This window comes from Strix uralensis, chromosome 3 (assembly GCF_047716275.1).
Source record: "Strix uralensis isolate ZFMK-TIS-50842 chromosome 3, bStrUra1, whole genome shotgun sequence".
Lineage (NCBI taxonomy): Eukaryota > Metazoa > Chordata > Aves > Strigiformes > Strigidae > Strix > Strix uralensis.
In genome coordinates this window covers 35,781,253-35,806,143 of record NC_133974.1, presented here as the reverse complement: position 1 = coordinate 35,806,143, position 24,891 = coordinate 35,781,253, and the positions used below count along the sequence as shown (strand labels likewise).

Below are 24,891 nucleotides of genomic sequence, written 5' to 3'. Positions count from 1 at the left end.
TCCAACCTTCTCTCAGGAGGTCTCTATTTCTACACATATTTGTTCACATATTAAAAGGAAAATAGTGGTTTCTAACTTTCTTTTCATTGTTTTTTTTTTGACAGGTTCCAGAGGACAGGAAATCACAGTACGTGGATCAGAAACGAGCCATTGTTTTACTGGCCTCTCACCAGACACAGAATATAATGCTACCGTCTTTGTTCAGACCCCTAACCTTGAGGGACCTCCAGTCTCTATGAGGGAGCATACAGGTGGGTAACAGATAGTGTGAACCTTCAGTTTTGGCTATAGAACTTGTCTTGTTTCGGCTTAGAACTTGTCTTTCTCCTAAATGTCTTTCAGTACCTTTTAAAAGTGATCTTCTGGCCTCTTTCTCTCAGTGTAATGTCAACTGGAGTTTAGAAGGGAAAGAGAAATTCTTAAGCTCTTCTTCAAACCAAGTATTCCTAACACATGGATGGAAAATGGATGCATTATCAGAGTGCAGTGCTACTCAACTTATGTAAAAGTGTTCCTGTTATAATGAAATCATGTACCTTTTTTTTTAACAATAGCTATAATCTCATTACTCTTGTAACACAAGAAATTTTTCCTTGCCAATTATACATTGTTTAGGTTAGTGAGAAAATATTAGAATCTTTCTATGTGGTAATATAATACATAATCTAGAGTTTTACCTTGAATGAAATAATTTATATGGAATCAAAAAATTATTATTTCATTTCAGTCCTCAAACCTACGGAGGCACCAACTCCACCACCTACACCTCCTCCACCTCCCACGATCCCTCCAGCTCGGGATGGTATGTTTATTTGTAGAATTATTCAGAATTTTTATGTAGTTGCTGCACTGCTTCAGAGTTTAATTCTATTCTTCATAAACTTAAATAGATTTAAAACTAGCACAGCATTTTAGGGAAATGAAGTTTGATCTAGTTTCCTAAAGCTGTCCATTTGATCTTGAGCTTTACTGGACTTCAACATTTCCTGGTTTAGAACAACAAGGTGCCACATTTGGGGAAAAAAAATCATGATATTCTATAGCTCTTCAGCAAGTCTGTGAGTCTGTCTGCTCTCAGCAGACAAATTATGTTTTACAGTAGCTGTTCAGATTAAAAAAAAGTCATTTAAAACATTTACATTTGATTCTTGAGCTCTTTCTCATTTCTTGAACTTTTATTTGAAAATTTTTAATAAATGTTTTTGTGTTGAGCATTAGCTATCCACCAGGTTGAGTGTGTGTTAATAGAATTTTGCTGAAAATTTGTCATTCTTGAATTTTCAAATTTTGAAGCAATGGTCTTTATTTCACAGTGATATGATTGATGTGTTTTAAATATTCCTTTTCTTGGTCTTTCAGTATGCAGAGGTGCCAAAGCAGACATAGTATTCTTAACTGATGCTTCCTGGAGTATTGGTGATGATAACTTCAACAAAGTAGTGAAATTTGTTTTTAATACAGTAGGAGCCTTTGACTTGATTAATCCTGCTGGAATCCAGGTAGGTTTGCTATTTCCATTAGGTACATTTTGAAGGGAAACTGAAGATGAAGCTGGATTACTGAAGTGACATCTGATTTTTCTTTTCTTTCAGAATGCTGTCATTTTTTTGTATTAGATTGTTGTACAACGCATGTGTACATGTGTGTATGTATAATTATTTATGAAATACATTGGTCTTTTTGTAAATACAAAGGGAATCCAGTCTATCCTGAGAGGTTACTATTCTGAAAGACAAAAGTTGTAGTGTGTGGGAATCCTTCAGGCAGATAAACTGGGGTGATGTATGGTCAATTTACGGTTAATTTTATATTTGTGTTTCTTTGTATAGGGCATCAAGAACTGGCCACCACCTAGTTGTTATATGCTAGGTTTTGTTTGTGTCATGTCAGAAATCTGTTTTGGGGATGGTCTGACTGTTGAGTGAGGGTTACATTTTAATTTCTCAGTGCAAGAAAGGAGTGTTGTGCACGTAGAGTCCAGCTGGCTTGCCATTAGCCTTGTCTTGTCGAGCTGCCTAGAATCCCACTGCAGTAAACAGCCAGAATCCCTTTGAGAGGGACACTTTTAGAAGTCTCTTCGTCCCATCCTAAAGACAGATAACATGGGTCCACTCCACAGTGGGCATAGTCAAAGTATGAAAAGGAGAAATGTTAGTCTTCTTAATGAATTCATTATCTTGAAAGAGTAAACAGTAATAGCTAATGAGGGATAGACTTTCAGGATTTCTGGGCTGATCAAAGACATTTCCTGTCAGGCTTCTTACTGTAAGCCTTCTACCATTACTGGTTTTCTTCTACTGGATGAAATCACTGCGTAGGTTCCCATAACCATTTCTCTTTCACTAGATGAAGTGAATGACATGAAATGTGAGAGGGTTTCAAATAATGTCTTTCTGGAGCAATGATCTGCAGGTGCAATACATTTTCCTTGGTTAGAAGGCTTAAGGTGTTTGTTTGTTTGTTTGTTTGGTTTTTTGTGGGAGGTTGTACTATAAAAACTATCTACATTGCTTTTGCCTTTCATCTTCTAGGCATATTTTTAGGTCTTTGATTCCTTATCTTTAACTCTCTAGACATTTTTAAGGAAAAGATATCCCTTATACTTTGCTTTGTCTCAGACATTCTTTATACTTCTTAGCTCTAATGTATACTGAGTAGTTTTCCTTTCCATTTGTTTGTTTTATAATATTTTTTTTCCTGCAGATATATATGGGTCCCTGGCCTAGAGATAGAGAAGGCTTAATATAGGTGACAGAGACATGTAAATGCTAATGTTTAGTAAAATATTTAAGTCACATCCCTCTTGAGATAGTTTTAACAATCTCAGGTTTTGAATTGGATATTAATCATGTAAAAAGGGGAATTTACTTCAGTAAATGTGAATATATACATACAGAGAGTTGTCTATTCAGCATCAGATTAATGTACTATAATACTGCAATTTTACAGAATATTAAAAGGAGCAAAAAGAAATATATATCTATAATATTTAAAGATTATTTCAGAATAAACATTCAGTGATTGTATTCCAGTATTTGAGAGTACACAATTTTGTATATATCTAACTTTATTGACATTTTGTTGCCAAATTCTTTTTGTTTTTTCTGAAGAAAACTGGAAGAGGTTTTGTAGATACTGTACATCTGCTCAGAAGCAGAAAATTGGTACTATATATACTGCACCATACTAATAGAAATAATTTAATCATACGTGTTTAACTTCATATCACATTTCATACATGAAAGAGAAAGAAAGAAAAAAGTGTTGTGTGCACATTGCTGTGATGATATCTCTGTATGTAAACATGTATGTGTGTGCATAATCATGTATATATGAAAAAGATTTTTCAATTATTTAATCCTTACTAATACACTACAATACATATTTCAATTGAGAGAGTTGGTCTGAGTGTGGAGGTATGAGACTGACCACTGTGATATATTCCATTTCAGGTTTCATTTGTGCAGTACAGTGATGAGGCAAAATCTGAATTTAAACTTAATACGTTTGATGACAAGGCTCAGGCCCTGGGAGCTCTTCAAAATATTCAGTACAGAGGAGGAAACACAAGGACAGGTAATTCTGAGCAGTAATTATATTTCTTTAAGGTGAAATATCTTCAGAAACTGCCTCATTATCCTAATATTGCATGGCTGAAGAATTAGGTTTTTATGTTCTTCTGTTTCAGCTGTGTGGCTGTTGCCCTTTCAAAGTAAATGATGAGATTTATTCTTTTGTGGATAATACGACTGACTCCTTGTTCACTGTGCACTTTGCAGGCAAAGCCCTAACATTTATCAAAGAAAAGGTTTTGACCTGGGAAAGTGGCATGAGGCGAGGTGTTCCCAAGGTACTTGTTGTTGTCACAGATGGTCGGTCTCAGGATGAGGTGAGGAAAGCAGCAACCATCATCCAGCACTCTGGTAAGCAATTCACAGTACCGGGCTGTTTCATTTCCTTATGTGTTAAGCAATGCAATTGTAAGTGGTGCTTCAATTATCTGGGAATCCCTTCATCATTTACGGACTCAGAAACGTATTCTGAGTTTTTGTGAAAAACTCAAAAACCATTTAAACGATTTAGACTCTCTAGGCCAGACTTCTTCCTCTAGCCTTTTCTCTGGGGAAGGCTGTGGCTTCCCAAGGCTTTCAAGAAATTCCTCATGCGTATTGTTTCATAGACGTGACTTTTGGTTATTTCTTTCTCTCCTTGCTGTGTGGACCCCAGGGATCATTGTGAGGTGTACTCCTTTCTAGTGCTTTTTATGTAATGGGCCTGGCTTTTTGAGCTTTATGTTTTACCTGGTGTAAACCAGTGGATCTCCAGTTAAAGTAACTGCTTTTGGTGGAGCTGTGTCTGAACTGACTGATTCATTACCTTTTGAACTGAGAAGCATTGCACTTCCTCTTCAGGTTTGCTGAATGTGGCTTATGTGAGTCTAATGACCTGTTGCTGTCCCTGCATCCAGCAGTTTTGCGTTTCAGTGCATGAACCACCTGAAGTTCTGTTCCCTGAGCAAGGAGATGTTGTACTTCCTTACAGAAATCACTGGCATGTAAACCGCAAGTGGTCATCTTTGCCTTTGTGATCTGAAGGAATCAGCTCTGTCTAGATTGTTTCTAAAGATGTTTGGCTATCCTATTCATAAAAATCTCTACGGTCTCCCTGGATAACCTGCTTCAGTGCTTAACTACCCTAATAGCTGGAAAGCTTTGCCTCACATTTCACCGAAGAGTTTCTTCAGGCTAATGAAACTATTGTTTTCATTTAATTTACCTAGTTAACCAGGAAAGCAGTTGATCACTGTCCATTGTAATGGGCGTTCATATTTGAAGCCTGTCATTTCCTCTTTCTGTCTTCTCTTTTTTAAACTCGACAAACCCGTTTCCTTTAACCTCCTGTTGATTGTGTTTTCCAAAGCTCTTATAATTTTCACTCTCCTCTCTCTTGCTTTGATTTCTTTGCATCTTAAATGTCATGCTCAAAGCTGAACAGAGTATTTCAGCCAAAGCTTCACCAGAATTGGCTACAGAGGAATAATTAGCTTCTTTTTGAAAACTTAAAATGTAAATAGATAGCTTTATAATTTCCAATAAATGGGAATTCTGCTTTCAGTCTCCCACCAGCATTTCCAATGTCTGTGCAGTTTCTTGTCAATGATATTTTGTGGGTGATTTTTTTCTATATAGTGCTGAATTTTCGGGTTGACATGGCGCTTAGGGATATGGTGTAGTTGAGAACTGTCAATGTTAGGTTAAGGGTTGGACTAGGTGATCTACAAGGTCTTTTCCAACCTAGATGATTCTGTGATTCTGTTAATTGTGCAGTGACTTTTTTTTTTCTTCCTTGTGTTCTGGTATGGCAAAGAGAGGTCAAATTATCACATGGAGGTGGGAGAAGGGAAAGGAAGAAATAAGTCAGAGGCAGAATTCTGTAAAGTCTAGAAACAAAAACTTGACATAGAAGGCAAGGAGATGCTAATTTAAGGATCTGAAGAGGAAAATCACCCTGACAGACAGGAGATTATGCTGTTACACCTGGTCATATGGTTCAATTCTAGGGTCTGGGTTCTTCTCATGTGACTTAAGTCATCTAACAACTAAATGTCTAGTCTAAGGTCATCATGTAGGGTCCTTTTATGGCTAGTGAAGAGAGCAACAGATAGGCATTTACAGACCACGGCTGCTTCTGTCCTGAAGTTAGCATCTTAGGGAGGTGAGATGAATTGTGTTTTGAATCTGCCCATGTCTGTTGATTGTAGAGGAAGACTATAGACAACTAGCTTAGACTTGTTGCTAACTTGGAAAGTAAAAATTGGTGAGATGAATGCCACCCTAAGAAAGTGAAAGAGAAATTGAGAAGCATGAAATGCCGGAGATGGCAACAGATAGAGAACTGGATAACTAATAGTCTGCACAAAAATTTTGGACACAGAACAGATTTAAGATACTGTAGAGTTGAGAGGATTGTACATTTTGTATGAAAGAGTGAGGGGACAATATAGAAAAGGCTGTGTGAGATTGGATAATGAGAAACAAAAATCAATGAAGGAAGGAGGAGAACATTCTGAAAGATGCAAAAATCAGTTTAATCCCTCCTGAGCTTTGATAGGGTGAAAGGATATCCAGAATGTATGCTTATAATGAAGGCCAGATAAAAGATTAGGTAGAGCCTGAGAAATCAATAGTAGAGATGGTTTGTGAAATATTGACCTGAAAAATGGTATTGTATGTTTACTACATTTCAAGTAACAAGTGTTATTTTTACAGGCTTCAGTGTCTTTGTGGTTGGTGTGGCTGATGTAGATTACAATGAGCTGGCCAAAATTGCCAGCAAGCCCAGTGAGCGTCATGTATTTATTGTTGATGACTTCGATGCCTTTGAAAAGATTCAAGATAACCTTGTCACCTTTGTGTGTGAGACAGCTACCTCAAGTGAGTAGAAGACATTTTTTTTTCACTTTTCCCAAAGTAATATATTTGCTTATACACTGCTACAGTTGTGTAGTGGGTTGGCCCTTGGTGGACACCAGGTGCCCACCAAAGCTGCTCTATCACTCCCCTCCTCAACTGGAAAGGGGAGATATAACAAAAAGCTCATGTGTTGAGATAAGGACAGGGACAGATCACTCGTCAATTGCCATCATGGACAAAACAGACTTACCTTGCAGAAAAAATTAATTTAATTTATTACCAATCAAAATTAGAGTAAGGTAATGAGAAATAAAACAAAAATCTTAAAACAACTTCCCCCCACCCCTCCTTTCTTCCCAGCCTTAGCTTTGCTGCGAGTTTTCTCTGCCTTCTCTCCCACAGTGGCTCAGGGGGAATGGGGGTTGTGGTCAGTTCATCACATGTTGTCTCTGCTGCTCCTTCCTCCTCAGGGGAAGGACTTCTCACACTTCCCCTGATCCAGCATGGGGCTCCTCCCATGGGACACAGTCCTTCACAAACTTCTCCAGCATGAGTCCTTCCCATGGGGTGAAGTAATTCAGAAACAGACTGCTTCAGCATAGGTGCCCTGCGGGGTCACAAGTCCTGTCAGCAAACCTGCTCCAGTGTGGGCTCCTCTCTCCATGGGTCCACTGGTCCTGCCCAGAGCCTGCTGCAGTGTGGGCTTTCCATGGGGTCACAGCCTCCTTTGGGCACATCCACCTGCTCCAGCGTGGGGTCCTCCATGGGCTGCAGGTGGAGGTCTGCTCCACTGTTAACCTCCATGGGTGCAGGGGCACAGCCTGCCTCGCCATGGTCTGCACCACGGGCTGCAGGGGAATCTCTGCTCCAGCACCTGGAACACCTCTTCTTCTTCCTTCTTCACTGACCTTGGTGTCTGCAGGACTGTTTCTCTCATGTATTCTCACTCCTCTCTTCAGCTACAGTTGCCCAGTTGCACAGCAGTTTTTCTCCCCTTCTTAAATATGTTATCACAGAGGCGCTACCACCGTCACTGATGGGCTTGCCCTTGGCCAGTGGCAGGTCCGTCTTGGAGCTGACTGACATTGGCTCCATCAGACACAGGGAAAGCTTCTAGCAGCTTCTCATGGAAGCCACCCCTGTAGCCTCTGGCTACCAAAACCTTGCCACACAAACCCAATACAAGTTGCCATCAGTTGTCACACCTGACATTTAAGGTACATAAAAAGAAATGTTAATATATAAAAGTTAGGTTTCATAATAAGTGGGCATACTGTAAGGGAGCAAGTTGCTTTTTAAAAATTTTGAAGTAGGTATTATATTTTATGTAATCTTGTCTCATATTTCAAAAATACCGGTATAACAAAAAGAGAGTAACAGTCAGTGAGAATTACTGCTTTTTATGAAGTAGAATAATGCCTAATGTGAACTGGGGGGCACACAGGTCTCTTGTTTACCACTGTTCTAGGGATGCTAAAGAGGTGTAGCTATAGTGTGTGATCCTGGTTTAAAATTATCTAAGTAAAGTTCAGTTGTTTACTCAAGTGAAATCCTTGTATGGCAAAAATGAGAAATTCTCAGGCCTGTCATGTGCAACTGTGTACTCCCTAACTGCCTCCTCCGCTGGCTGCTGAGGAGCCATATAAATCTGCAGTTTTTCCTTGTGAATCTGACAGCTATTATGAAGCCTGACTCATGCCTTAAATATTCATGGAAAGACTGTGTCATTGTGCTCCTTTTTTCCTTATGAATTAGACTCTTAAAATATTTGGGGGTTTATTTGTTATTCCATACAATTTATCATGGTAGAAATATCCTACTAACAGTAAAGATTTTAACAGTACATCTACCACAGAGCAGAACACTGTATGACAAATGTAGCAAAAGTTGGCTGATAATTAATAATAGCACAGACTTTCTGGTAATAAAACTTTCTGAAGTATATATATGTTCATATCCTGTTAGATTTTATAGTTTTGAATTATATGTTGTTTCATGTCTTTTAGCTTGTCCTCTTATTTACTTGGAGGGATACACTTCACCTGGTAAGTAACTGTCTAATATTTTGGCGTAGGTTCATTTGTATCTTGTACAGCTCTACAGAGTTTTTATTTTTTATTTTCTCTCTGGATTTAAAGGTTTCAAGATGCTGGAATCATATAATCTAACAGAGAAACATTTTGCGTCTGTACAAGGCGTATCACTGGAATCAGGCTCTTTCCCAAGCTATGTAGCATATAGACTCCACAAAAATGCCTTTGTCAGCCAGCCAATACGGTAGGTAAAGACTCATATTTAGGGCAAGCAGGTGAGGAAGGATTAATAGAATTTATAGATGATGGCGTTAGTATCTTATGGAAGATGCATTTATTTGATGAGTTTTTTACCGAACTCCAAGAAATATACTCCAAAGAACATCTATCATTGTTCTATTAAATGCTAATCTATTTCTTCCATTGCGATCTGTTCACTGTTAATCCAGTTGTTTATTATTCTCTTTTGAGATTATGCTTCTTAACCGTTTGAGTTGCCTATAATGCACAGTTTGTCCTTAGGTATTTGAACAACAGCCTCCATAGTACAATGAGCTCCACGTTGCCAGAGAGAAATGGTTTCAATATGAAGGCATAAGCACTACTTTTTGCAAAGGCATCATTCATACTGCAGTAGGCAACACACTGGCACCATAGGCTTAGGGTAGTTTCTTCTCTACTTGAGTTGCCATATTTGGCAAACGGAGTGGAATTTTCAAGGGTCTGTGGTCTTAGAGCTTGGTTATAGAGGGGCAATATACGGTCATTCTTGCCAATGTTTTTTCACAAAACCCAAAAAGATTTAGCAGTTAGTTTTACTAAGATGGGAACAGCAAGTTTCAAAAAAAGTCATTCAGAGTTAGAGGAGATGCCTAAAGATAGCCCATTATTCCTATTAAATTTAAGGAAATTTAATCTTCTTTTCATATAAGTCTTTGAAATCTGCTATCCTGCCAGACTGGGTAAATATCAGATCACAGGCACAGGAGCTGAGGTATATGAATAAATAATTTATTTTTGTCAGCCTTCTCAGTTCACAACTTTAAAAGTGGAGGACTTGAGGACTTTTTGAGTTCATTGACCTGCCATTGTAGCTATGGGGGTGATGGATCTCTGACAGCCTGGATTTTTATGATCTAGGGAAGTACAGATAATCCCAGTTTTGCAACTCTCTTACATTAAGACAAACCTTGCATTTAGCAGGATAAGATGATAAAAAGACAGTAGAAAGGCAGCCTTCCTATTTATTTCATTTTTTTTTAGAATGTTGTGATACGTAGTCTTCTGTAAGAGGTGGAGTAGATTTGCCAGAGTATTCTGGGCACTTATTTTTCATGAGAAGCCAGAAAATAAAACGCATTTTAGACTGAGTCAGCAAAGCGATAAAAGCATCCTGATCCTGGTGGCATAGTTGTTTCCATATTTGAAATAACTTGGTATCTGAGTTATAAATAGTGTTGCCATATCTACTTGAATATTTTCATTCTTGGGCTTTGCTGTGTGGTGTTGTTGACTTAGTGATATGGCTATTATTGCAGTGCCCATAATTGCATGGGTACATAAGCTTTGCCTACAATACAGAGCAGCTCCCCTCTTCATTTTAAAGTTTCTATATTTATGTTCATGATGCCAAATCCCCCCCCTCCTCCGCCCCCTTCTCAGTTCCATTATAATGGTTAAGGAGAAGCAGAAGTTACCTCCTTTTTTACAGTTGCCTTCCTGCATTCCTTCCCTTCCCCTTCAGAAAATGCTGGAGTCCATTTAATGCAAGTTTTTATTTACTTTTGGCTTTCTGCTTTTTTAATGTCGAACAGTCTAAACATCACAAATCTAAACCTCAGCCACTGATGAATGAGGTGGAGCCCAAATAAATCACCAATTGCAGAGAATACGTTAATTAACTAACTCCTTCACCGTATCTGTTCCTGAAGGGCAGCAATACTTAAGTGCTGTTTTCTGTTGCCTAAAGCAGGCCAGATGAAAAAAGAATAAAGTTGCGGTCCTTTTCTCTGTACTTATCATCAAGGAATTTAAAATATGTGTAGTTTATATGGAATCTTGCCACAGGAATACATCTCTAATAGTTCTTGGTCATATTCTGGTTTCCTCCATAACCATGGTGTGTGGATCAACTGAAGACAGGCTGTGAGTTCATCTTAACAAATCATATACTGTTTTTTATCACAAAGTTCTTTTCTGTTTGAGAGAGTAGTTAAAATGCTCAGTGGTTTCCCTGTTACTTTCATGTCTTTTCTTTGAAAAAGAGAAAATGATGAAGATCTTACTTTCCTCATGTGTTTCCGTGTGAAAAAATATCTTCATATTGTCTTAACAGGGAGATTCACCCAGAGGGATTGCCACAGGCATACACTATCATCCTGTTATTCCGTCTTCTGCCTGAATCACCCAATGAGCCTTTTGCAGTTTGGCAGATTACAGACAGAGATTACAAACCACAAGTTGGAGTTGTGCTTGATCGTAAGGATGATTCTGCTGATTGCATAGAGAATTTATTTGTTACATTACTTTGCATGCATTCTTCCTGAATATTTCCAACCCAAAGCATTCCTACATTCTAAAAGGATTATATATTTTTAGTTTAAGAGATATTTTTTTTTTACTTTGTACATCAATTAGTTTTTTCAACTAAAAATAATTCATCTAAGATATGTTTCAACTTTGGTATTACCTCTACAACCAAAGGAAAATACATCTATATACTTATGGGTCAGTGAGACCATCTATAACCTGTGCTTACCCAATTGAGTGGTATACTACATTTTATCTATGAGTGTATCTTAGGTTGGTGGTTTCAGTAGTACATATGAAATGAAATATATTATTTTCATTTGTTGCAGCTGCCAGTAAAGTGCTGTCATTCTTTAACAAGGATACAAGGGGAGAGGTTCAAACTGTAACTTTTGATAATGATGAAATAAAGAAAATCTTCTATGGAAGCTTCCATAAGGTAAAGGATTGAAATGGTGAATGTTGCTTTCTGAAGTGCTGTTCTTTGAAACAAAAGACAAGCAAACAGAAGTCACTGTCAGTTATATCTGGTCTTTGTATAGTACTATAAGTTGACACAGGGATTTACAGATCATGTAAAACAAGATCTCTGAAGTTATAGCTCTTTGAACTGGTATAAGAGATTGTCAAGGATTTGTCACGATTGTGTAAATGAAAGGATATATCTGAACAAGACATCATAGGCTGATTCCTGGCGCATGAAAGAGGAAGAATAAAAGATAAACTAGAAAAAAAAGAGAAAAGAAGTTGTAGTGAGAAACTACTGGGGGGGAATGTAATAATTTGAAATCATTCAGAGCAGATGAAGATATAACCACAGAAAGTAAGTAGCTATTGACTTACAGATAACAGCAGGGAACCAATTTTGGGAGCTGAATAAGATTCATATGTTTAGCAAACATAATACATGTATATGTATATATTTTGTATGTATGAATGTGTATTGGTATATTTTTGGCTTAAATTCACTGGGCCTAAAATATTCCAAAGTAACATTAGCTAAAGAAGCAACGATAACGAGAGAGAGCCCATAAATATTGTATAATCTGTTTGTGATTTAGAATGATACTCACGTTTTTTCAATTGTCAAAATGGCTAGTGAGATCCTTACATGTTAATGCATCTACCTTCAGCTGTGATAGTTTTGTGCTTGCTTTTCTAATTTTGTGCACCGAATTATGAAAACTAGGTCCTGCCACACTTCCTTACCTCTAGTCATCAGGAAGTGTTTGACTCAGGCTACATATATATCTAAAACACGTTTAAAAATATTTTCTTTCTGTGTTAAGTATATATGTTTAGGGAAAGAGCATGAGTTGCAGTTGCAACATTTTTGGTCAGCTGAAATGCACATTCCCATGTTTTCATTTATCTCCCTTCTGTTTAGTTTTCTTCTGGTGACTAAGTATGGCTGCAGTGTAACAGTTGTTCTCTTTATGATACCCTCTCCTGCATGACTGGTTATTACCAGCATTCCTTTGAGGATACTGACAAGAATTTTCTTCTGTCAGCTTGCTGATTAGGGCCCACATTGTCGACCTAGATCTGCTAGGGTGAAATTAGGGAAAGATAGCTGGTGCCAGCATTATAATGTTTTGTGACTTCATCTGTTTAAAACACAGATGACTACAAAAATCAGACAGTGCTATAAAAGCTATTGGTTTCCTCAGAATTTGACAGAGGATGATTTCACAAACTGCTTGTATGTTATATTCAATTATTTTTATTTTATAATTTATTTAATGGCTAATTATTTTGGCATATATGAAGAATTATGTATGTCATTGACTTTGTAACTGATACTTAGGAGTAGGCTCAGGTCACACGTGCATTAGACAGCTTCTATTTTGTCCTTGGCATTTGGCTTTTTGCCTTTCTTGTTTTTTGATAGCTTGGTAGGACAACTGAATTTTAAGGAAATGTATTAATCTACTGGAGTTATAAAAACTGTCAGTAAATGCTAGGACAGATACTGTTTTGGTGTAAATGTTGAGTCATCACCAAGAAGTACTGTTAAGATACAGAACAACATGTAGCATGCCTCATTTTAGGTAGTGTGAGAGTTGAGACTTCCTTTCTTCAGGTCACTGGTGTGAAACTCTACACGCTGTACCGCCAGCAGTCTGTTTTAACTGTCTGCTGCTAATTTCACTGATGTTCAGAGTCATATTTTTCCTTGTAGTTCCTCTAAATGTGATAGAGCTGAGCAGAATTATCTGACAACATTTACAGTGAAGCTTTGCTCATTTATCAGAGCAAATGGGGAACAACCTGTAACCCCAGAAATACTAGCAGTTATATATAACTTTATTACACTTGCTGGTGAAAAACAATTGTAGGTGAAATAAAAATACAGAATTTTGTGTTATTTTAATAGTTAAATACACTTATACATATGAACAGAAAGCAATCCTAAATTACCAAACGATGTACAGGAGTAACAACCATTTGCAAATGATCTTAAAGCTCTGGAGCTATGAATTCTTGCTTGTGAGATTATTTCTGAAGCAAAGATGTATCAGTTATTTAGTGTAGTGTGTCATTCCCCATCTTTTTTTCCCCAGAAAGCAATCAAAAGTTCAGATTTTGATAGTATTTAAAGTAGCTGGAATAGCCTTTATTTAAAGAGCTGTATTTGGGATTTTTCATCATGTAACTGAGCTGCCTCCTCTGGACTCTCTCCAGGACTCTCAATACTGAGATTGCTATATGAGTCAGGTTGTTAATGATAACATCATCGGATTCCCCAGCTCATGTGCTGGGAAAGCCTCATGTATCAGCCATGTTGATTAGCTCCTAATAAAGGATAGCAGTAGTTTCAGCTGGATGAAGGAAGGAAAGTAAGATTAAAACATTTCAGAAGTTACTTTTGCAATTTTTCTTACCATCCAGTTTCAAAGAAATGACAAATCTTCAGAATGCAAGAAGATGTTTTCTAAAATATCAAACATTTTTGTGGTTTTCATTCGATGATTTACTGGCTCATTCAGTGAGGCACAGTTAACTACACCTAACTGTGCAGGGAAATTTACTTTGGCATACTTGAACACTTTGCGTAGCATAGCTACGGTGGAAGCTGTTGAATCTGGCAAGTCCCATAGGAAAAATCCTGACTGACGGAGACACTCATTAAATTTATAACTGAACGTTTTGGAGAGACAGAGGACTTCTACTTCTTATTCTTACCATGCTAGACTTCCTTTTAGATTGCAGTTTTGCAGTAGTTTGCCACAGGAAATTTGATAATGAGTCTTTCTGCCGAGGTACATATGGGATAATAGTTTGCTTAGCTTATTGATGTGGTTCATTTAGCAGCAGATCAGAACACCATTAAGCTTTATCTTAGAATAGATCTCTTAGAGAGAAAAATAAAAGCATGTTTTCCTTCTTAAAACTTCAGTGCCTTCTGGCACTGAAAATGATGAGAAGTGATGCTTTATGTTGATGTGTTAGAAATTGAAGAGAATGTTTCTGTTAAAAACAAAATGTAGCAGGATTGAATACAGAGATGTTTTATTTGCTGTAAACACTACATGTCTACTTTTGTTAGATTTATGCCTGGGCCATGAGATTCAGGCTGGTGCTAAATCAGCAGTTAGCTGACTGAGTCAATTACCTGGGGGAACTCTGCTTATTTTTGATTGCTGGGATCACTTCTTCGGATGGATAGGTGATGCTCAGCAGTCATTGCTGTTGGAACATTTTCAAATTGGTTGTCTTATTCAGCGTTCTGATGTAGATTCACCTCTCCCAAGTTTTGTGTGCAAATGAAAACGCAGTAATATATGCAGGTGTAATTTACTTTATTTAAATTGTGACAAATAATTAACATTCCAGTAGAAGGACTTGCATGTTAGGTACCTTTCAGAATTAGTAAATTACATCTGTGACACACTTAAACTGTTTGATGCTTTAGTTAACTTGTAAAATTTAGTCATATAATTAAATGACTGAGTATATGATGTATGAAAAAATGCTAATGAATTTAAAGCTTTGTCATGGTGCTTATTTTATTTTGTGGAAAGTTTGGTATTATATACCAAACTATACTTTGGACACACTCAGTTATCTTTCCATTATTTTTTTATTTGGCCAATGAACAATGTTGGGAATGTTATTTAAAAAGCACTTGTATACACAGCACTGAGAATTAAACTGTGATGCCAACTCAATTTCAGATGACAAAAAATAAGGGCAGTTTTAAAAGTCTTTATTCCAATTACATAAAGGATAATCACATGATGTTTAAAGAGTTTTAGATAAAGCTATGCTGATGCCTTGGAGACAACTCCACATGGGAAAATATTTAATATAGAAAAAAAGAACAAATTCTCAGGAGATTGTTCAGGCACTTGTTGACTTAGGACATTTAAGGAAATCTTTGTTTCAACTTTATGCCAAATTTTTAAGCAGTCATCAAATAGCAATATGTTTCTGAGGGGTTGTGTACTGTGATAACAGAAGCTTTAAAACATAAATACATACTTCAAGGATTCTTTACTGCTGATCTTACTGTGTTGATATTTTAACAATTACATAGATGCTATAATGTTGTATATAAAATATATGCAGTATGTGAGGTATATAAAGGCACTGAAACCTTTCTGTTGCCTTAAGATGTTCTTCCAGCAATGGTGTATTAGAATTTCTAAAATGTCATACCCTTCTTTCTTTGTTGGAGACTCCTGAGCATCTTCTGTTTTCATAGAAATGTAGGAAATTCACTTGCATAACAGTCGCCATATGTACCACAAATTTTTGGAATGGTAACCTTTGCTTCAGTTTTGTTTGTTCTGTTTCAGATTTACTGTGTTTCCCCAAATACTTCATTCTCTTCTCCTGGTAAACATACTCTCCCGTTGTTACAGTCATTCTTTTCTCCTTCCTAAGTTTCTCTTACTTACAATAATTAATCTCTTCCTCTTCTTCCCCGTTTCCCCTTATTTTGGCATATGTTTTTGTAGCCCAATTTCTCTCATGGAAATGTCTCTCTTGCATCTTCCGTTATTTTGTCTTTTTCTGGGCAGGCTTCTCTGCTCACTTCCTGTATCTCATGCAACTAATGCCTCTGGTTGAGTCACATGTGGAAACTGAACCCTGGATCTTTGGATCTGAAACAATCTACTCTCTGAACTACAGACAGAGTCTGTTAGCCAGTGGGCAGCCACAGACTCATAAACCTCTTGTGTGGTCCCAGCCATCAGAAGAGGACAAGAAGAGTTTATATTCACTTCCTTTCAAAAATTATTTTTATTTTTTACTTTTATGCCATCTTAAAGCAATTTTCAGGCAAGCTTTTTTAAATAGATCATTGTAGTTCAACTATTACATTAAACAGTACTTCTTAGCTATGCTTGTGTATTCATCTTATTGACCTTCAACACATTTTAAAGAGGTTACTAATGTCATAGACTTTCCTTGAGTTTGAATTTTTCCACCAGTTGAAAGTAAAGCAGGATTAGTAGGAAGAAAATTTAAAACAGTATTACCTAAACAGTGAAATACTGTTAAATTATTGAAGTAAATATGCCTATGTGCTTTTTCTAAATACTATGTTAAACTTTTTTTCAGGTCCATATTGTTGTAACTTCATCAAATGTTAAGATTTACATTGACTGCAGTGAAATACTGGAAAAACCAATTAAAGAGGCTGGGAACATCACAACTGATGGCTATGAAATACTTGGGAAACTTCTGAAAGGTGACCGGAGATCAGCAACAGTAAGCAATAAACATTAATCCATTCATTAATGCAAGCCCTTGAAATTTTCTGGGGAAAGAGATTAGAGATTAAGGATGGCTAAGAAACCGGTATTGCACCCAAAGCTTTCAAGTGTCTGTACTGCAAGAGCCAATATACTTAACTAAGAAATTTCATCTTCATAGATTCTCATTCTTAGCAGAATTACAAGAATAAAAATCGAATAGCTGAAAGTTGCAGTCAGGTAAATTCAAACAAGAGTGGAAATGTTTTTCTTTTAATAGGGAGAGCATTTAGTCATTGGAACCATTTACTGTGGATTCTTTATCATTGGAAATCTTTAAATGAAGATTGTTTTGTTTCCTGAAAAACATTAATGAACAGGTTTTAATTCTGGCAAGTCCTATGGTCTGTCTTGTACTGGGTGATCAGAGTAATCTCCACTGGTTTATGAGTTATAAATCTATAATGAAAAAGTGGCTGCTGCTATCAAGGGCACATCAATTAGCTTGATGGATTAACTATACTTAATATGTAATCATTGCTATTACCTGGTCTTCATATTAGAAGATTTAAGTCTGCAATCTGAGCCATGTGTGCAAAGCCTAACACCTGACGAAGGTTCTCAGTGCTCACCACTAAATGTTTGGTTGTACCTATCAAACTACAGGATCAGAGCTCTTGGGGTAAAAAAAAGAGAGGAAACTGCTTTTACAGTACAGTCTACCTAAGGTCCCCACTTCAGTCTTTGCAGAACTTTTCCCTGCTAATGTCAGTGGAAAGTTCCATACATGAATCTGAATTAATATATGACCCAAGGACTGCAGTCCTTAGAGCTGGTCCAAAAGTTTTTCAGCCAGATTTCATGTTGCAGTGCACAGGCACTCAGCTGACGTAGAAGTTCATCAGTATTATCCTTTAAGTATTGCAAAATACTTCTTGAGTCACTTTATTTAATTAACTTTTTGCCCCAGAACAAGAGCAAGCATCAGTGCTTGAAGTTCTTGTAGCCTTATGTGGGCTTGGTTTTAAATTTTTTATTATTTTAAAATCATTTTTCTGTTGGTGTCAAAAAGAGAAGTGAGTCTGAATGATGTTAACTACATTAGAAATAATTTTTTTGAGGAGTCATTTTTAATGATAATGCCACTAGATTTCATATATAACATCTCTAGTATCTTTCAAGAGTTCTCCTTTCTTTTACAGTTAGAAATCCAGAATTTTGACATTGTATGCAGTCCAGTTTGGACTAGCAGAGACAGATGCTGTGATCTTCCTTCTATGGTAAGTATAAATGAAGAAGAGGCTATTCAGAAAATCATTGTTAATAACAAATGTAACAATATCAATATTAGCCTCTATTATACTTTCTACTGACAACACATCACAGTTGTCAGAGCAGCCAGTGAACATCACAGCATTTCAGAGTTTTGTGTCTGAGGGAGAAATATTGTAGTGTGCTAGAATTGAGTCCCTTAGGAATGGTGGAAAAAAAATGTCAGTTATTTCAGTGATATTTAAGATCCTAGGTATTATGAATGGAATAGCTATATTATTTTTTTATTTAATCTGTTCTTAGATTGGCATTCAAAAAGTAACTAGTTTATTCTCTGTCAGTGCAAGCTGATTGTCTAATGGATATAAATATTAGAACAACAGAAGTTGCATATGAATTTAATTTTGCCTGTGCTTCTGTTGTTAGTGTCTTGTATAGCTCACAGAGGAAATTTGCTAAAAATATGAAAGGTCCTCTAGAAACATTGGAAACCACTGTTTAGTTGTGAGTTTTACTTATACTTTAAGACAGGGTAATAGAGAATCTTGCAGTTAACTGTTTTAGAAAAGTATGCTGCCACCAAGTACTTGTCTTTAAAAGGACGGTAATAGTTGTGATTGAATTTTCAGAGAGATGAAGCAAAATGTCCAGCTCTTCCAAATGCTTGCACCTGTACTCAAGACAGCGTGGGACCTCCAGGACCCCCTGGACCAGCTGTAAGGAACTATTCGCAATAGACAGATTTTATGATTTTTACATTTATAGAAGTAGTTTTCTGTTGATCTGTAGTTTTGTGAAACAAAGGTCAGTCAGAGAGAGAGTTTCTATCAACATGTCCATAACATCATGGTAATATGTTCCCCTTTGGGAACAGTTAGGCAGCTCCTACCACCTCTACTTGTTTACATAATAATACTTTTCCCATATTTCCACTGTGATCACTGTGAATTGCTCCTCATTGGTTGATAGGTTGAAAGAATCTGGCCCAATCTCAGCTGTCTCACACTTCATGTACAAGATATTTTTCATGGACTGTGCAAATATTTTTCCTAAATACAGAGTCAGGATTTCACTCCAAGGAAAGATTCTTTACTGTGTCAGGGAAATAAATTAGTTGCTCTCTTTTTTTATGTGAAGAGATAGTAATCTATGGAATGGATATGTGCCTACCAATTGCTTTGAATATAAGGGAGTTATTCTCAGCCCAGTAGTGCTTCTACTTTGAAGCTATCAGAAATGCTGCTTGAAGAATCTGAAGTCCAGTTAAGTTGTCTGGCAGTCTACTAGAGAGGTAACCAGAGATTTTGATGAATATAAATTGAAGATGTTTATACGTGCAGAGAGAAAAATAAGAATAATTTTTCATGGGCTGAATTGGCAAGGCTGAAGCTGATGTGGTTTACCTGAGTTTCTGATGCACCTTTTATTATAATATTTTTTTAGCAGTGTGGTCTATACACTTCAAAACTTTGGGCTATCACATAAGAGTTTGATAAAGAGGATTCATCACACACACCAGTATAATGTACTCTTGTTATATATTCATAACATCTTGTTAAAATATATATTTTCTTTCCAAATATTCAATTTAGGGTGGCCCGGGTGCTAAAGGTCCCAGAGGTGAAAGGGGTTTGACTGGATCATCTGTAAGTATCTTTCTGGAATGCATCTATAATGTTGCAATGCTTCTATAATGTTGTTACATGCTTACCTGTATGAAAGTTTGTATGCTTAGTTCTATGCTGAGCTACGAATGGAGATTAAAAATTTACTTGGAAATATGCCTATATGTTATTTATGTGCAGCTTACCTATTTGAGACTATATATACACAGCCTATATATATATGTAGACTCAAAAGCATTGACTGCACATCAGGAAACTAGAGTACACGCATCAGGGTGTTAATACACACTCTGTGGCATTGTTGTCCTTTCTTCTGTACAGAGGAGACAGCTATACTTTTAATTAACACTGCCAGAAGGCATGTATTGTCCTGACACTACCCACATGAATCAGAGACTAGCTTACGAAAGGATATACCACTTGGATAACTGTTTCCACAGTTGTTCTGAAGTATTAAATGTGTCTCCAGGTTTCTGACTTCCATTAAGTGTCTAACCCAAAGGATTTTGCAGTTACAGATCTAAGAAGGGGATGTAATTTACAATCTTGCTTTAATTTTCTGCTTTAAGGGGCCACCTGGTCCTCGTGGTGAGACAGGTCCTCCTGGCCCTCAAGGTCCTCCAGGTCCTCAAGGTCCCAATGGGCTGTCAATCCCAGGTGAACCGGTGAGTGGACATTTTGAGTGCGGGTGGCAATGTGTGTGATCAGAGCTGTCCATGGGGATGGTGGTCTTGGGAAGAGGGTGGCAGCTTTGCCCTAACATTCATTTTTTCCCTTCCCTCATGAAACAAGTCTCCTTCTGAAACAAGTCTCTTTCAATTCAATAACATTTTCTATCCTAAATGTTACATGTGCTTATGGGATGCCAAAGAAAAGGCAGAGTCTAAGCATTGCAATGTACATTGTGCTCCTCTGTTTTTAGTCTTACAGCTTTTCTGTAGATGCTAGGCCTTCAAGTTCTAGGACTCAAAACTATCAAACTGGTGCAGGAAGCATGCAGTATTACTCTGAAGACACAGATCTTTCTCACAGATTTACACATCCAACTTCTATTTTCTGAACTTAAATCAGTAGCTGAAAGTTCAGAGAGGCAATGGGTGCCTAGATTTAAGCATACAAAACAGCTCTTCATTCCTAGGGGCTTTTTTGGCAACAGCATGCATATTTTAGTGAGAGGTTACTTCTGATTTCATGTACATGCCTTCAAAGCCAGAGTAATTATTGACACTGATGAAGTTTCACCAGATTCTGGTTATTATAGCAGATAGATAGCATAGGTAACCCTTTATCTACATTCTGAATGTATTAAGACTGATTTTGCCATATTTTAATAAGTAATCACCCCAAAAGCAGGAATACAATTTTGATGTTTCCTGTTTAGGATTATCTTGAATTTTAATATAATCAGGAGCTTTTTGATTAAGTCTTTGATTAATATATAAAGTTTATGGGAAAAAAGATAGAATGGTGTCTGCACAGTCTCATTTTGCATTTGAAACCAGGTTACCTTCTTAGTCTGTAATGTAATTTAGGAAATGGAAAACAAAATGTGCTTTAAGATAGACATTATGTTCACCTTCTGTTTTGTAAGGACAAAGTAGAAAGATTTCATTAACCAGTGTAGATGCTTTTCAGTTTTTTGTTATATACCAGGGGGAAAAACTTGATTAAGATGTCCTAGAGGTGTCAAATAGCAAGAAGGGCCAAACGCATTTTTTTTACATGTGGAATGCAATAAATATATTTATTTGTCACATTCAGTTTGAAAATATCTGAAGAACAAAGCCACCAACACTGGTGGAACTTCTTATTACTTAACAATAAGTTAGAGCACCACTTTTGAGTTATGTAATTTCCTTTTTCATATCAATTGCAATTCACATTGGTGGAATATGTTTGCAAATTTTTTGATAATTTGTGTGTCATCAACAGTTATTAATGCTGGATTATCACACAAGCCACTGTGGAAAATAAATATTGTATTGTCAAATTTAGCTTATGTGGGTTTAGACTGTGCATTTATACTACAGTGCTGTAGTGTATGTGGAATGCAAACTAGTTGTGAAGGACAATACGTTGCTGCTTTATATGCTCCTACACCTTCTGTCGTGGAAGTGTCTAATGCCTTTTAGACCATGGGTTAGAGAAAAGCAGTGACACTTTTAAAAAGACTGAGTTTTTACCTTTTGTGAGTGTAGACAGCTCCATTCGCCAGTTAAGAAAGATAAGGGAGGCTGGGAGAAAACATGTAATCCTTCCCTGCTTTCCTGCTTGTGAAGACATTGCTATCAGTCTCTCTTACTGAAAAGTCCACTTCACTTCTTTATCAAAATATGTGCCCCCTTCAGATATCTACTTGCCTATGTTTTTAATATAATGTCAACCAGTCATCATGCATTTGCAAATGTTTGTGAGATGATCAGTATTGCTTCAGTTAAGAAATATATGTATCCTGATTCGTTCCATAATACGTAGTTGGCTTATGGATTCCTAAATTTAGGTATCTTGCAGGAAATATTTTGTGTCCATTTACACAAATTAATTATTTTGCTTGTATATTTTGTAATTCAGAATCTCTAACAATCATTTATTAAAATTATAGGGTCGTCAAGGAATGAAAGGTGATGCTGGCCAGCCTGGACTACCAGGGCGATCGGTAAGTCCATGCTTAGACAAGATAATGTCATTTTACACTATTCCTGACGCAGGTTGGCTGCTGGACAGCTGTCTTTGACATCGCTAGGAGTAGTGGGTTCTTCTCATACCTTCCTAGAACAGCTGTACTGAGTCAAGCCAAAGGTCCATCTGGACAGTTGTGAATGCACAGGGACAGACCATTGGATTAGAAAAAGTACACTGATAACTCCCCAGGAAGGTCCCTCAACTTCTGACCACCTGCAGTTAAATGCCTTCCTAAAATAAAGGTTGCAGAATCTTTGCTGAATGCCTCTTCAGGAATGTTGTCTAATTGCTTTCTACTTTTGGAAGTCAAATGGCCTTGGGACATTACTTGTATGCTTTCAGAAAGAAGAAAGCTAAATTAAATTTCACTTACTTGCAGATTTCTATATTGTAAACTAGGATTAGGTTTTGAGGAAACCTTTTGGATTTGGATAATCTAAGGTCATTGATCTGCACATGTGATGACATAACTAATATTCCTTGGTTACTATATTGTCCTTGATTTACTGGGGATATAAAGACTGTATGGGAGATGCTTAAATGGTGTTGTGGGTTTAGTTTCATATATCAGATAAGGTCAGTCATGGACCAAGGGCCTTCTATTCTTTATCTGTTTTATTAGTCCTTATAACCCTGAATAGTAAACATGTAGGCAATAGTAATGCCCTGTAGAAAGCAATGCTACATTTTTGTGTACAGTAAGATTAGACAGAAATGGGGGAAGGACATGACAACATGATACAAGACTGTTCAATATCCAGTTCCTACAACAGTGATACTGATCCTACAGAGTGTTGAATGAAATTATTCCTGAGTGCCCTCTAATGTAGCTTGTCTGTTTAATTTTAGGGTCTATTCTCTACCCAAAAGCTACAAGGAACAGAAACAGATAACTTAGCATGTGCACAATAAAGCAGCAGAATTATAAAAAAAGGACAATAGGGGCAAAAGAATAATAAAGGAAGAGTCTAATTTTTGTTTCTTTAGCCACACTGATTCATGACTGCAGCTAGGCTTTAGCACCAGGTGATAAAGGATTAGCTGACAACTTTAAGTCATGCTTGTAAAAGCAATAAACCAGACATCTATTTTATGGGAACAGTACTGAAAATTATTTTTAAAGTTGAATTATGGGCTGGTAAGGAAATGGAAGTAAATAGTAGTGAGGGTGAAGACTCTTGTATCATGTATATGCAATAAATGGTTTCTCCTAAAGGTTTGTTTTGTTTTTGTAAATGTCAAAAAGCAACCTTGAAGACAGTCAAATATTTAAATGAGTGCATATATACTGTCATGATTAGCATAGCAGTGATGTTTGTTCTGTCATAGATACAGTTCATCATTCCTCTCCCCTCTAGGGAACCCCAGGTTTACCTGGTCCACCTGGCCCAATGGGACCTCCAGGAGAAAGGGTAAGGTTTCCTCTTTTTATGTTCTGAAAAAAAAAAAAGTAATGTGGGTTTTTTTCCCCTCCCTTCTTTATCATATCTTTTTATTTTCAAATGCTTTTTCAAAAGGAGTCCTTTTATCAGTATCCAACCTGGAGAGGTAAAAGTGGTAGGACTGGAAGACCCTAGGGGAGAAAACGTCCCCAGATAGCCATAATGTAGCTAGACAGGTTGTGTAAAACTTGCACTGCTCACTCTCATGACTAGGTTCTTAAATGCCTGCACCCATAGAGCAGTTGTCCACTGGGCAGGGCTCTACTGAGGTACTCAGCCCTGCTGAGTTCCACACACTGTTGCTGCTGCAGGGGATCCCTCTGAAACTCTGCTTGTCTCAGTGTCTGAGAGATGTCATGTCTGTAAAGAATCCATCTGTGCTATTCTTACTTTGAAGGTCAAACTTGCTCCTTAACTATTGAGCTAAGAACTTTTCTTTGGATGGGGAGGTCTGAAATATCTTCATAATGAAAGGCATGCACACAGGTATTTCATTGTGGAGTTGTTGCAATCCCTTCTAATTTGGGGTCAGCTAAGCAAATCTCTTTTGTCTTCACAGTGGCATATCACCTTTGAGATGATTGAAGCAATGACTTACCTTTACAGTCAAAATTAATAGCTGATATATGCATTTATTGTTATCCTTTAGTGGGAGTTGATAGCCGGAAAAGAAAACAGACCACCATATGATAGCCAGTGGCCAAAGAACATACCATTGGATTAGTGGGTCATTGGTGGGCCATGGACCTTCGATGTTAATTTGTGAATGCTATGTTAGATTATTAAAATGGGATTTCTCAGCATCTCTTCTTGCAGGGGAAGTATCTGAGAGGGAGGTTGTTCTTCATTTAAGTAGAAGCCTCAGATTTTTTTCAGTTAATCTGTGAGTGAGAGAAGAGCAAAAAGGGCAATCTTGCTCCTCTGGGATAGAACGACGATTCCTTTTCTTAAAAATGTTGGGAGAGACTCATTTCATCTTCAGTTAATCAAGAGCAGCTGAACATCTAAACTGGCTGAAGCTCATTGTTCCATAACCTTCTCTAGCATTAGTCTTGATAGCTATATTTATAACTTACATTGTGGTTGAGTTTTAAAATACATGCTAGTAGTAATCAGGAGTATTGCAATTACATAATCTTAAAGGCCATTTAATCAGGCTACAATCTTAAATTAATCTCTAATCATGTTTT

At 37.0% G+C, this 24,891-nt stretch overlaps 1 protein-coding gene across 1 annotated transcript in view; it reads left to right on the top strand.

Moving 5' to 3' along the window:
• COL12A1 (collagen type XII alpha 1 chain) overlaps window positions 1-24,891 on the top strand; it is a 106,996-nt gene that overhangs the window by 68,058 nt on the left and 14,047 nt on the right. Inside the window, exons 42-58 of the mRNA XM_074861888.1 lie at window positions 105-251; window positions 728-802; window positions 1,360-1,499; window positions 3,453-3,576; window positions 3,780-3,923; window positions 6,270-6,434; window positions 8,420-8,458; window positions 8,552-8,690; window positions 10,782-10,924; window positions 11,305-11,414; window positions 16,547-16,696; window positions 17,883-17,960; window positions 18,582-18,668; window positions 19,545-19,598; window positions 20,147-20,242; window positions 22,180-22,233; window positions 23,618-23,671. Of these exons, the coding sequence (XP_074717989.1) occupies window positions 105-251; window positions 728-802; window positions 1,360-1,499; window positions 3,453-3,576; window positions 3,780-3,923; window positions 6,270-6,434; window positions 8,420-8,458; window positions 8,552-8,690; window positions 10,782-10,924; window positions 11,305-11,414; window positions 16,547-16,696; window positions 17,883-17,960; window positions 18,582-18,668; window positions 19,545-19,598; window positions 20,147-20,242; window positions 22,180-22,233; window positions 23,618-23,671 (1,799 nt within the window). The remainder of the gene's footprint in view (window positions 1-104; window positions 252-727; window positions 803-1,359; window positions 1,500-3,452; window positions 3,577-3,779; window positions 3,924-6,269; window positions 6,435-8,419; window positions 8,459-8,551; window positions 8,691-10,781; window positions 10,925-11,304; window positions 11,415-16,546; window positions 16,697-17,882; window positions 17,961-18,581; window positions 18,669-19,544; window positions 19,599-20,146; window positions 20,243-22,179; window positions 22,234-23,617; window positions 23,672-24,891) is intronic.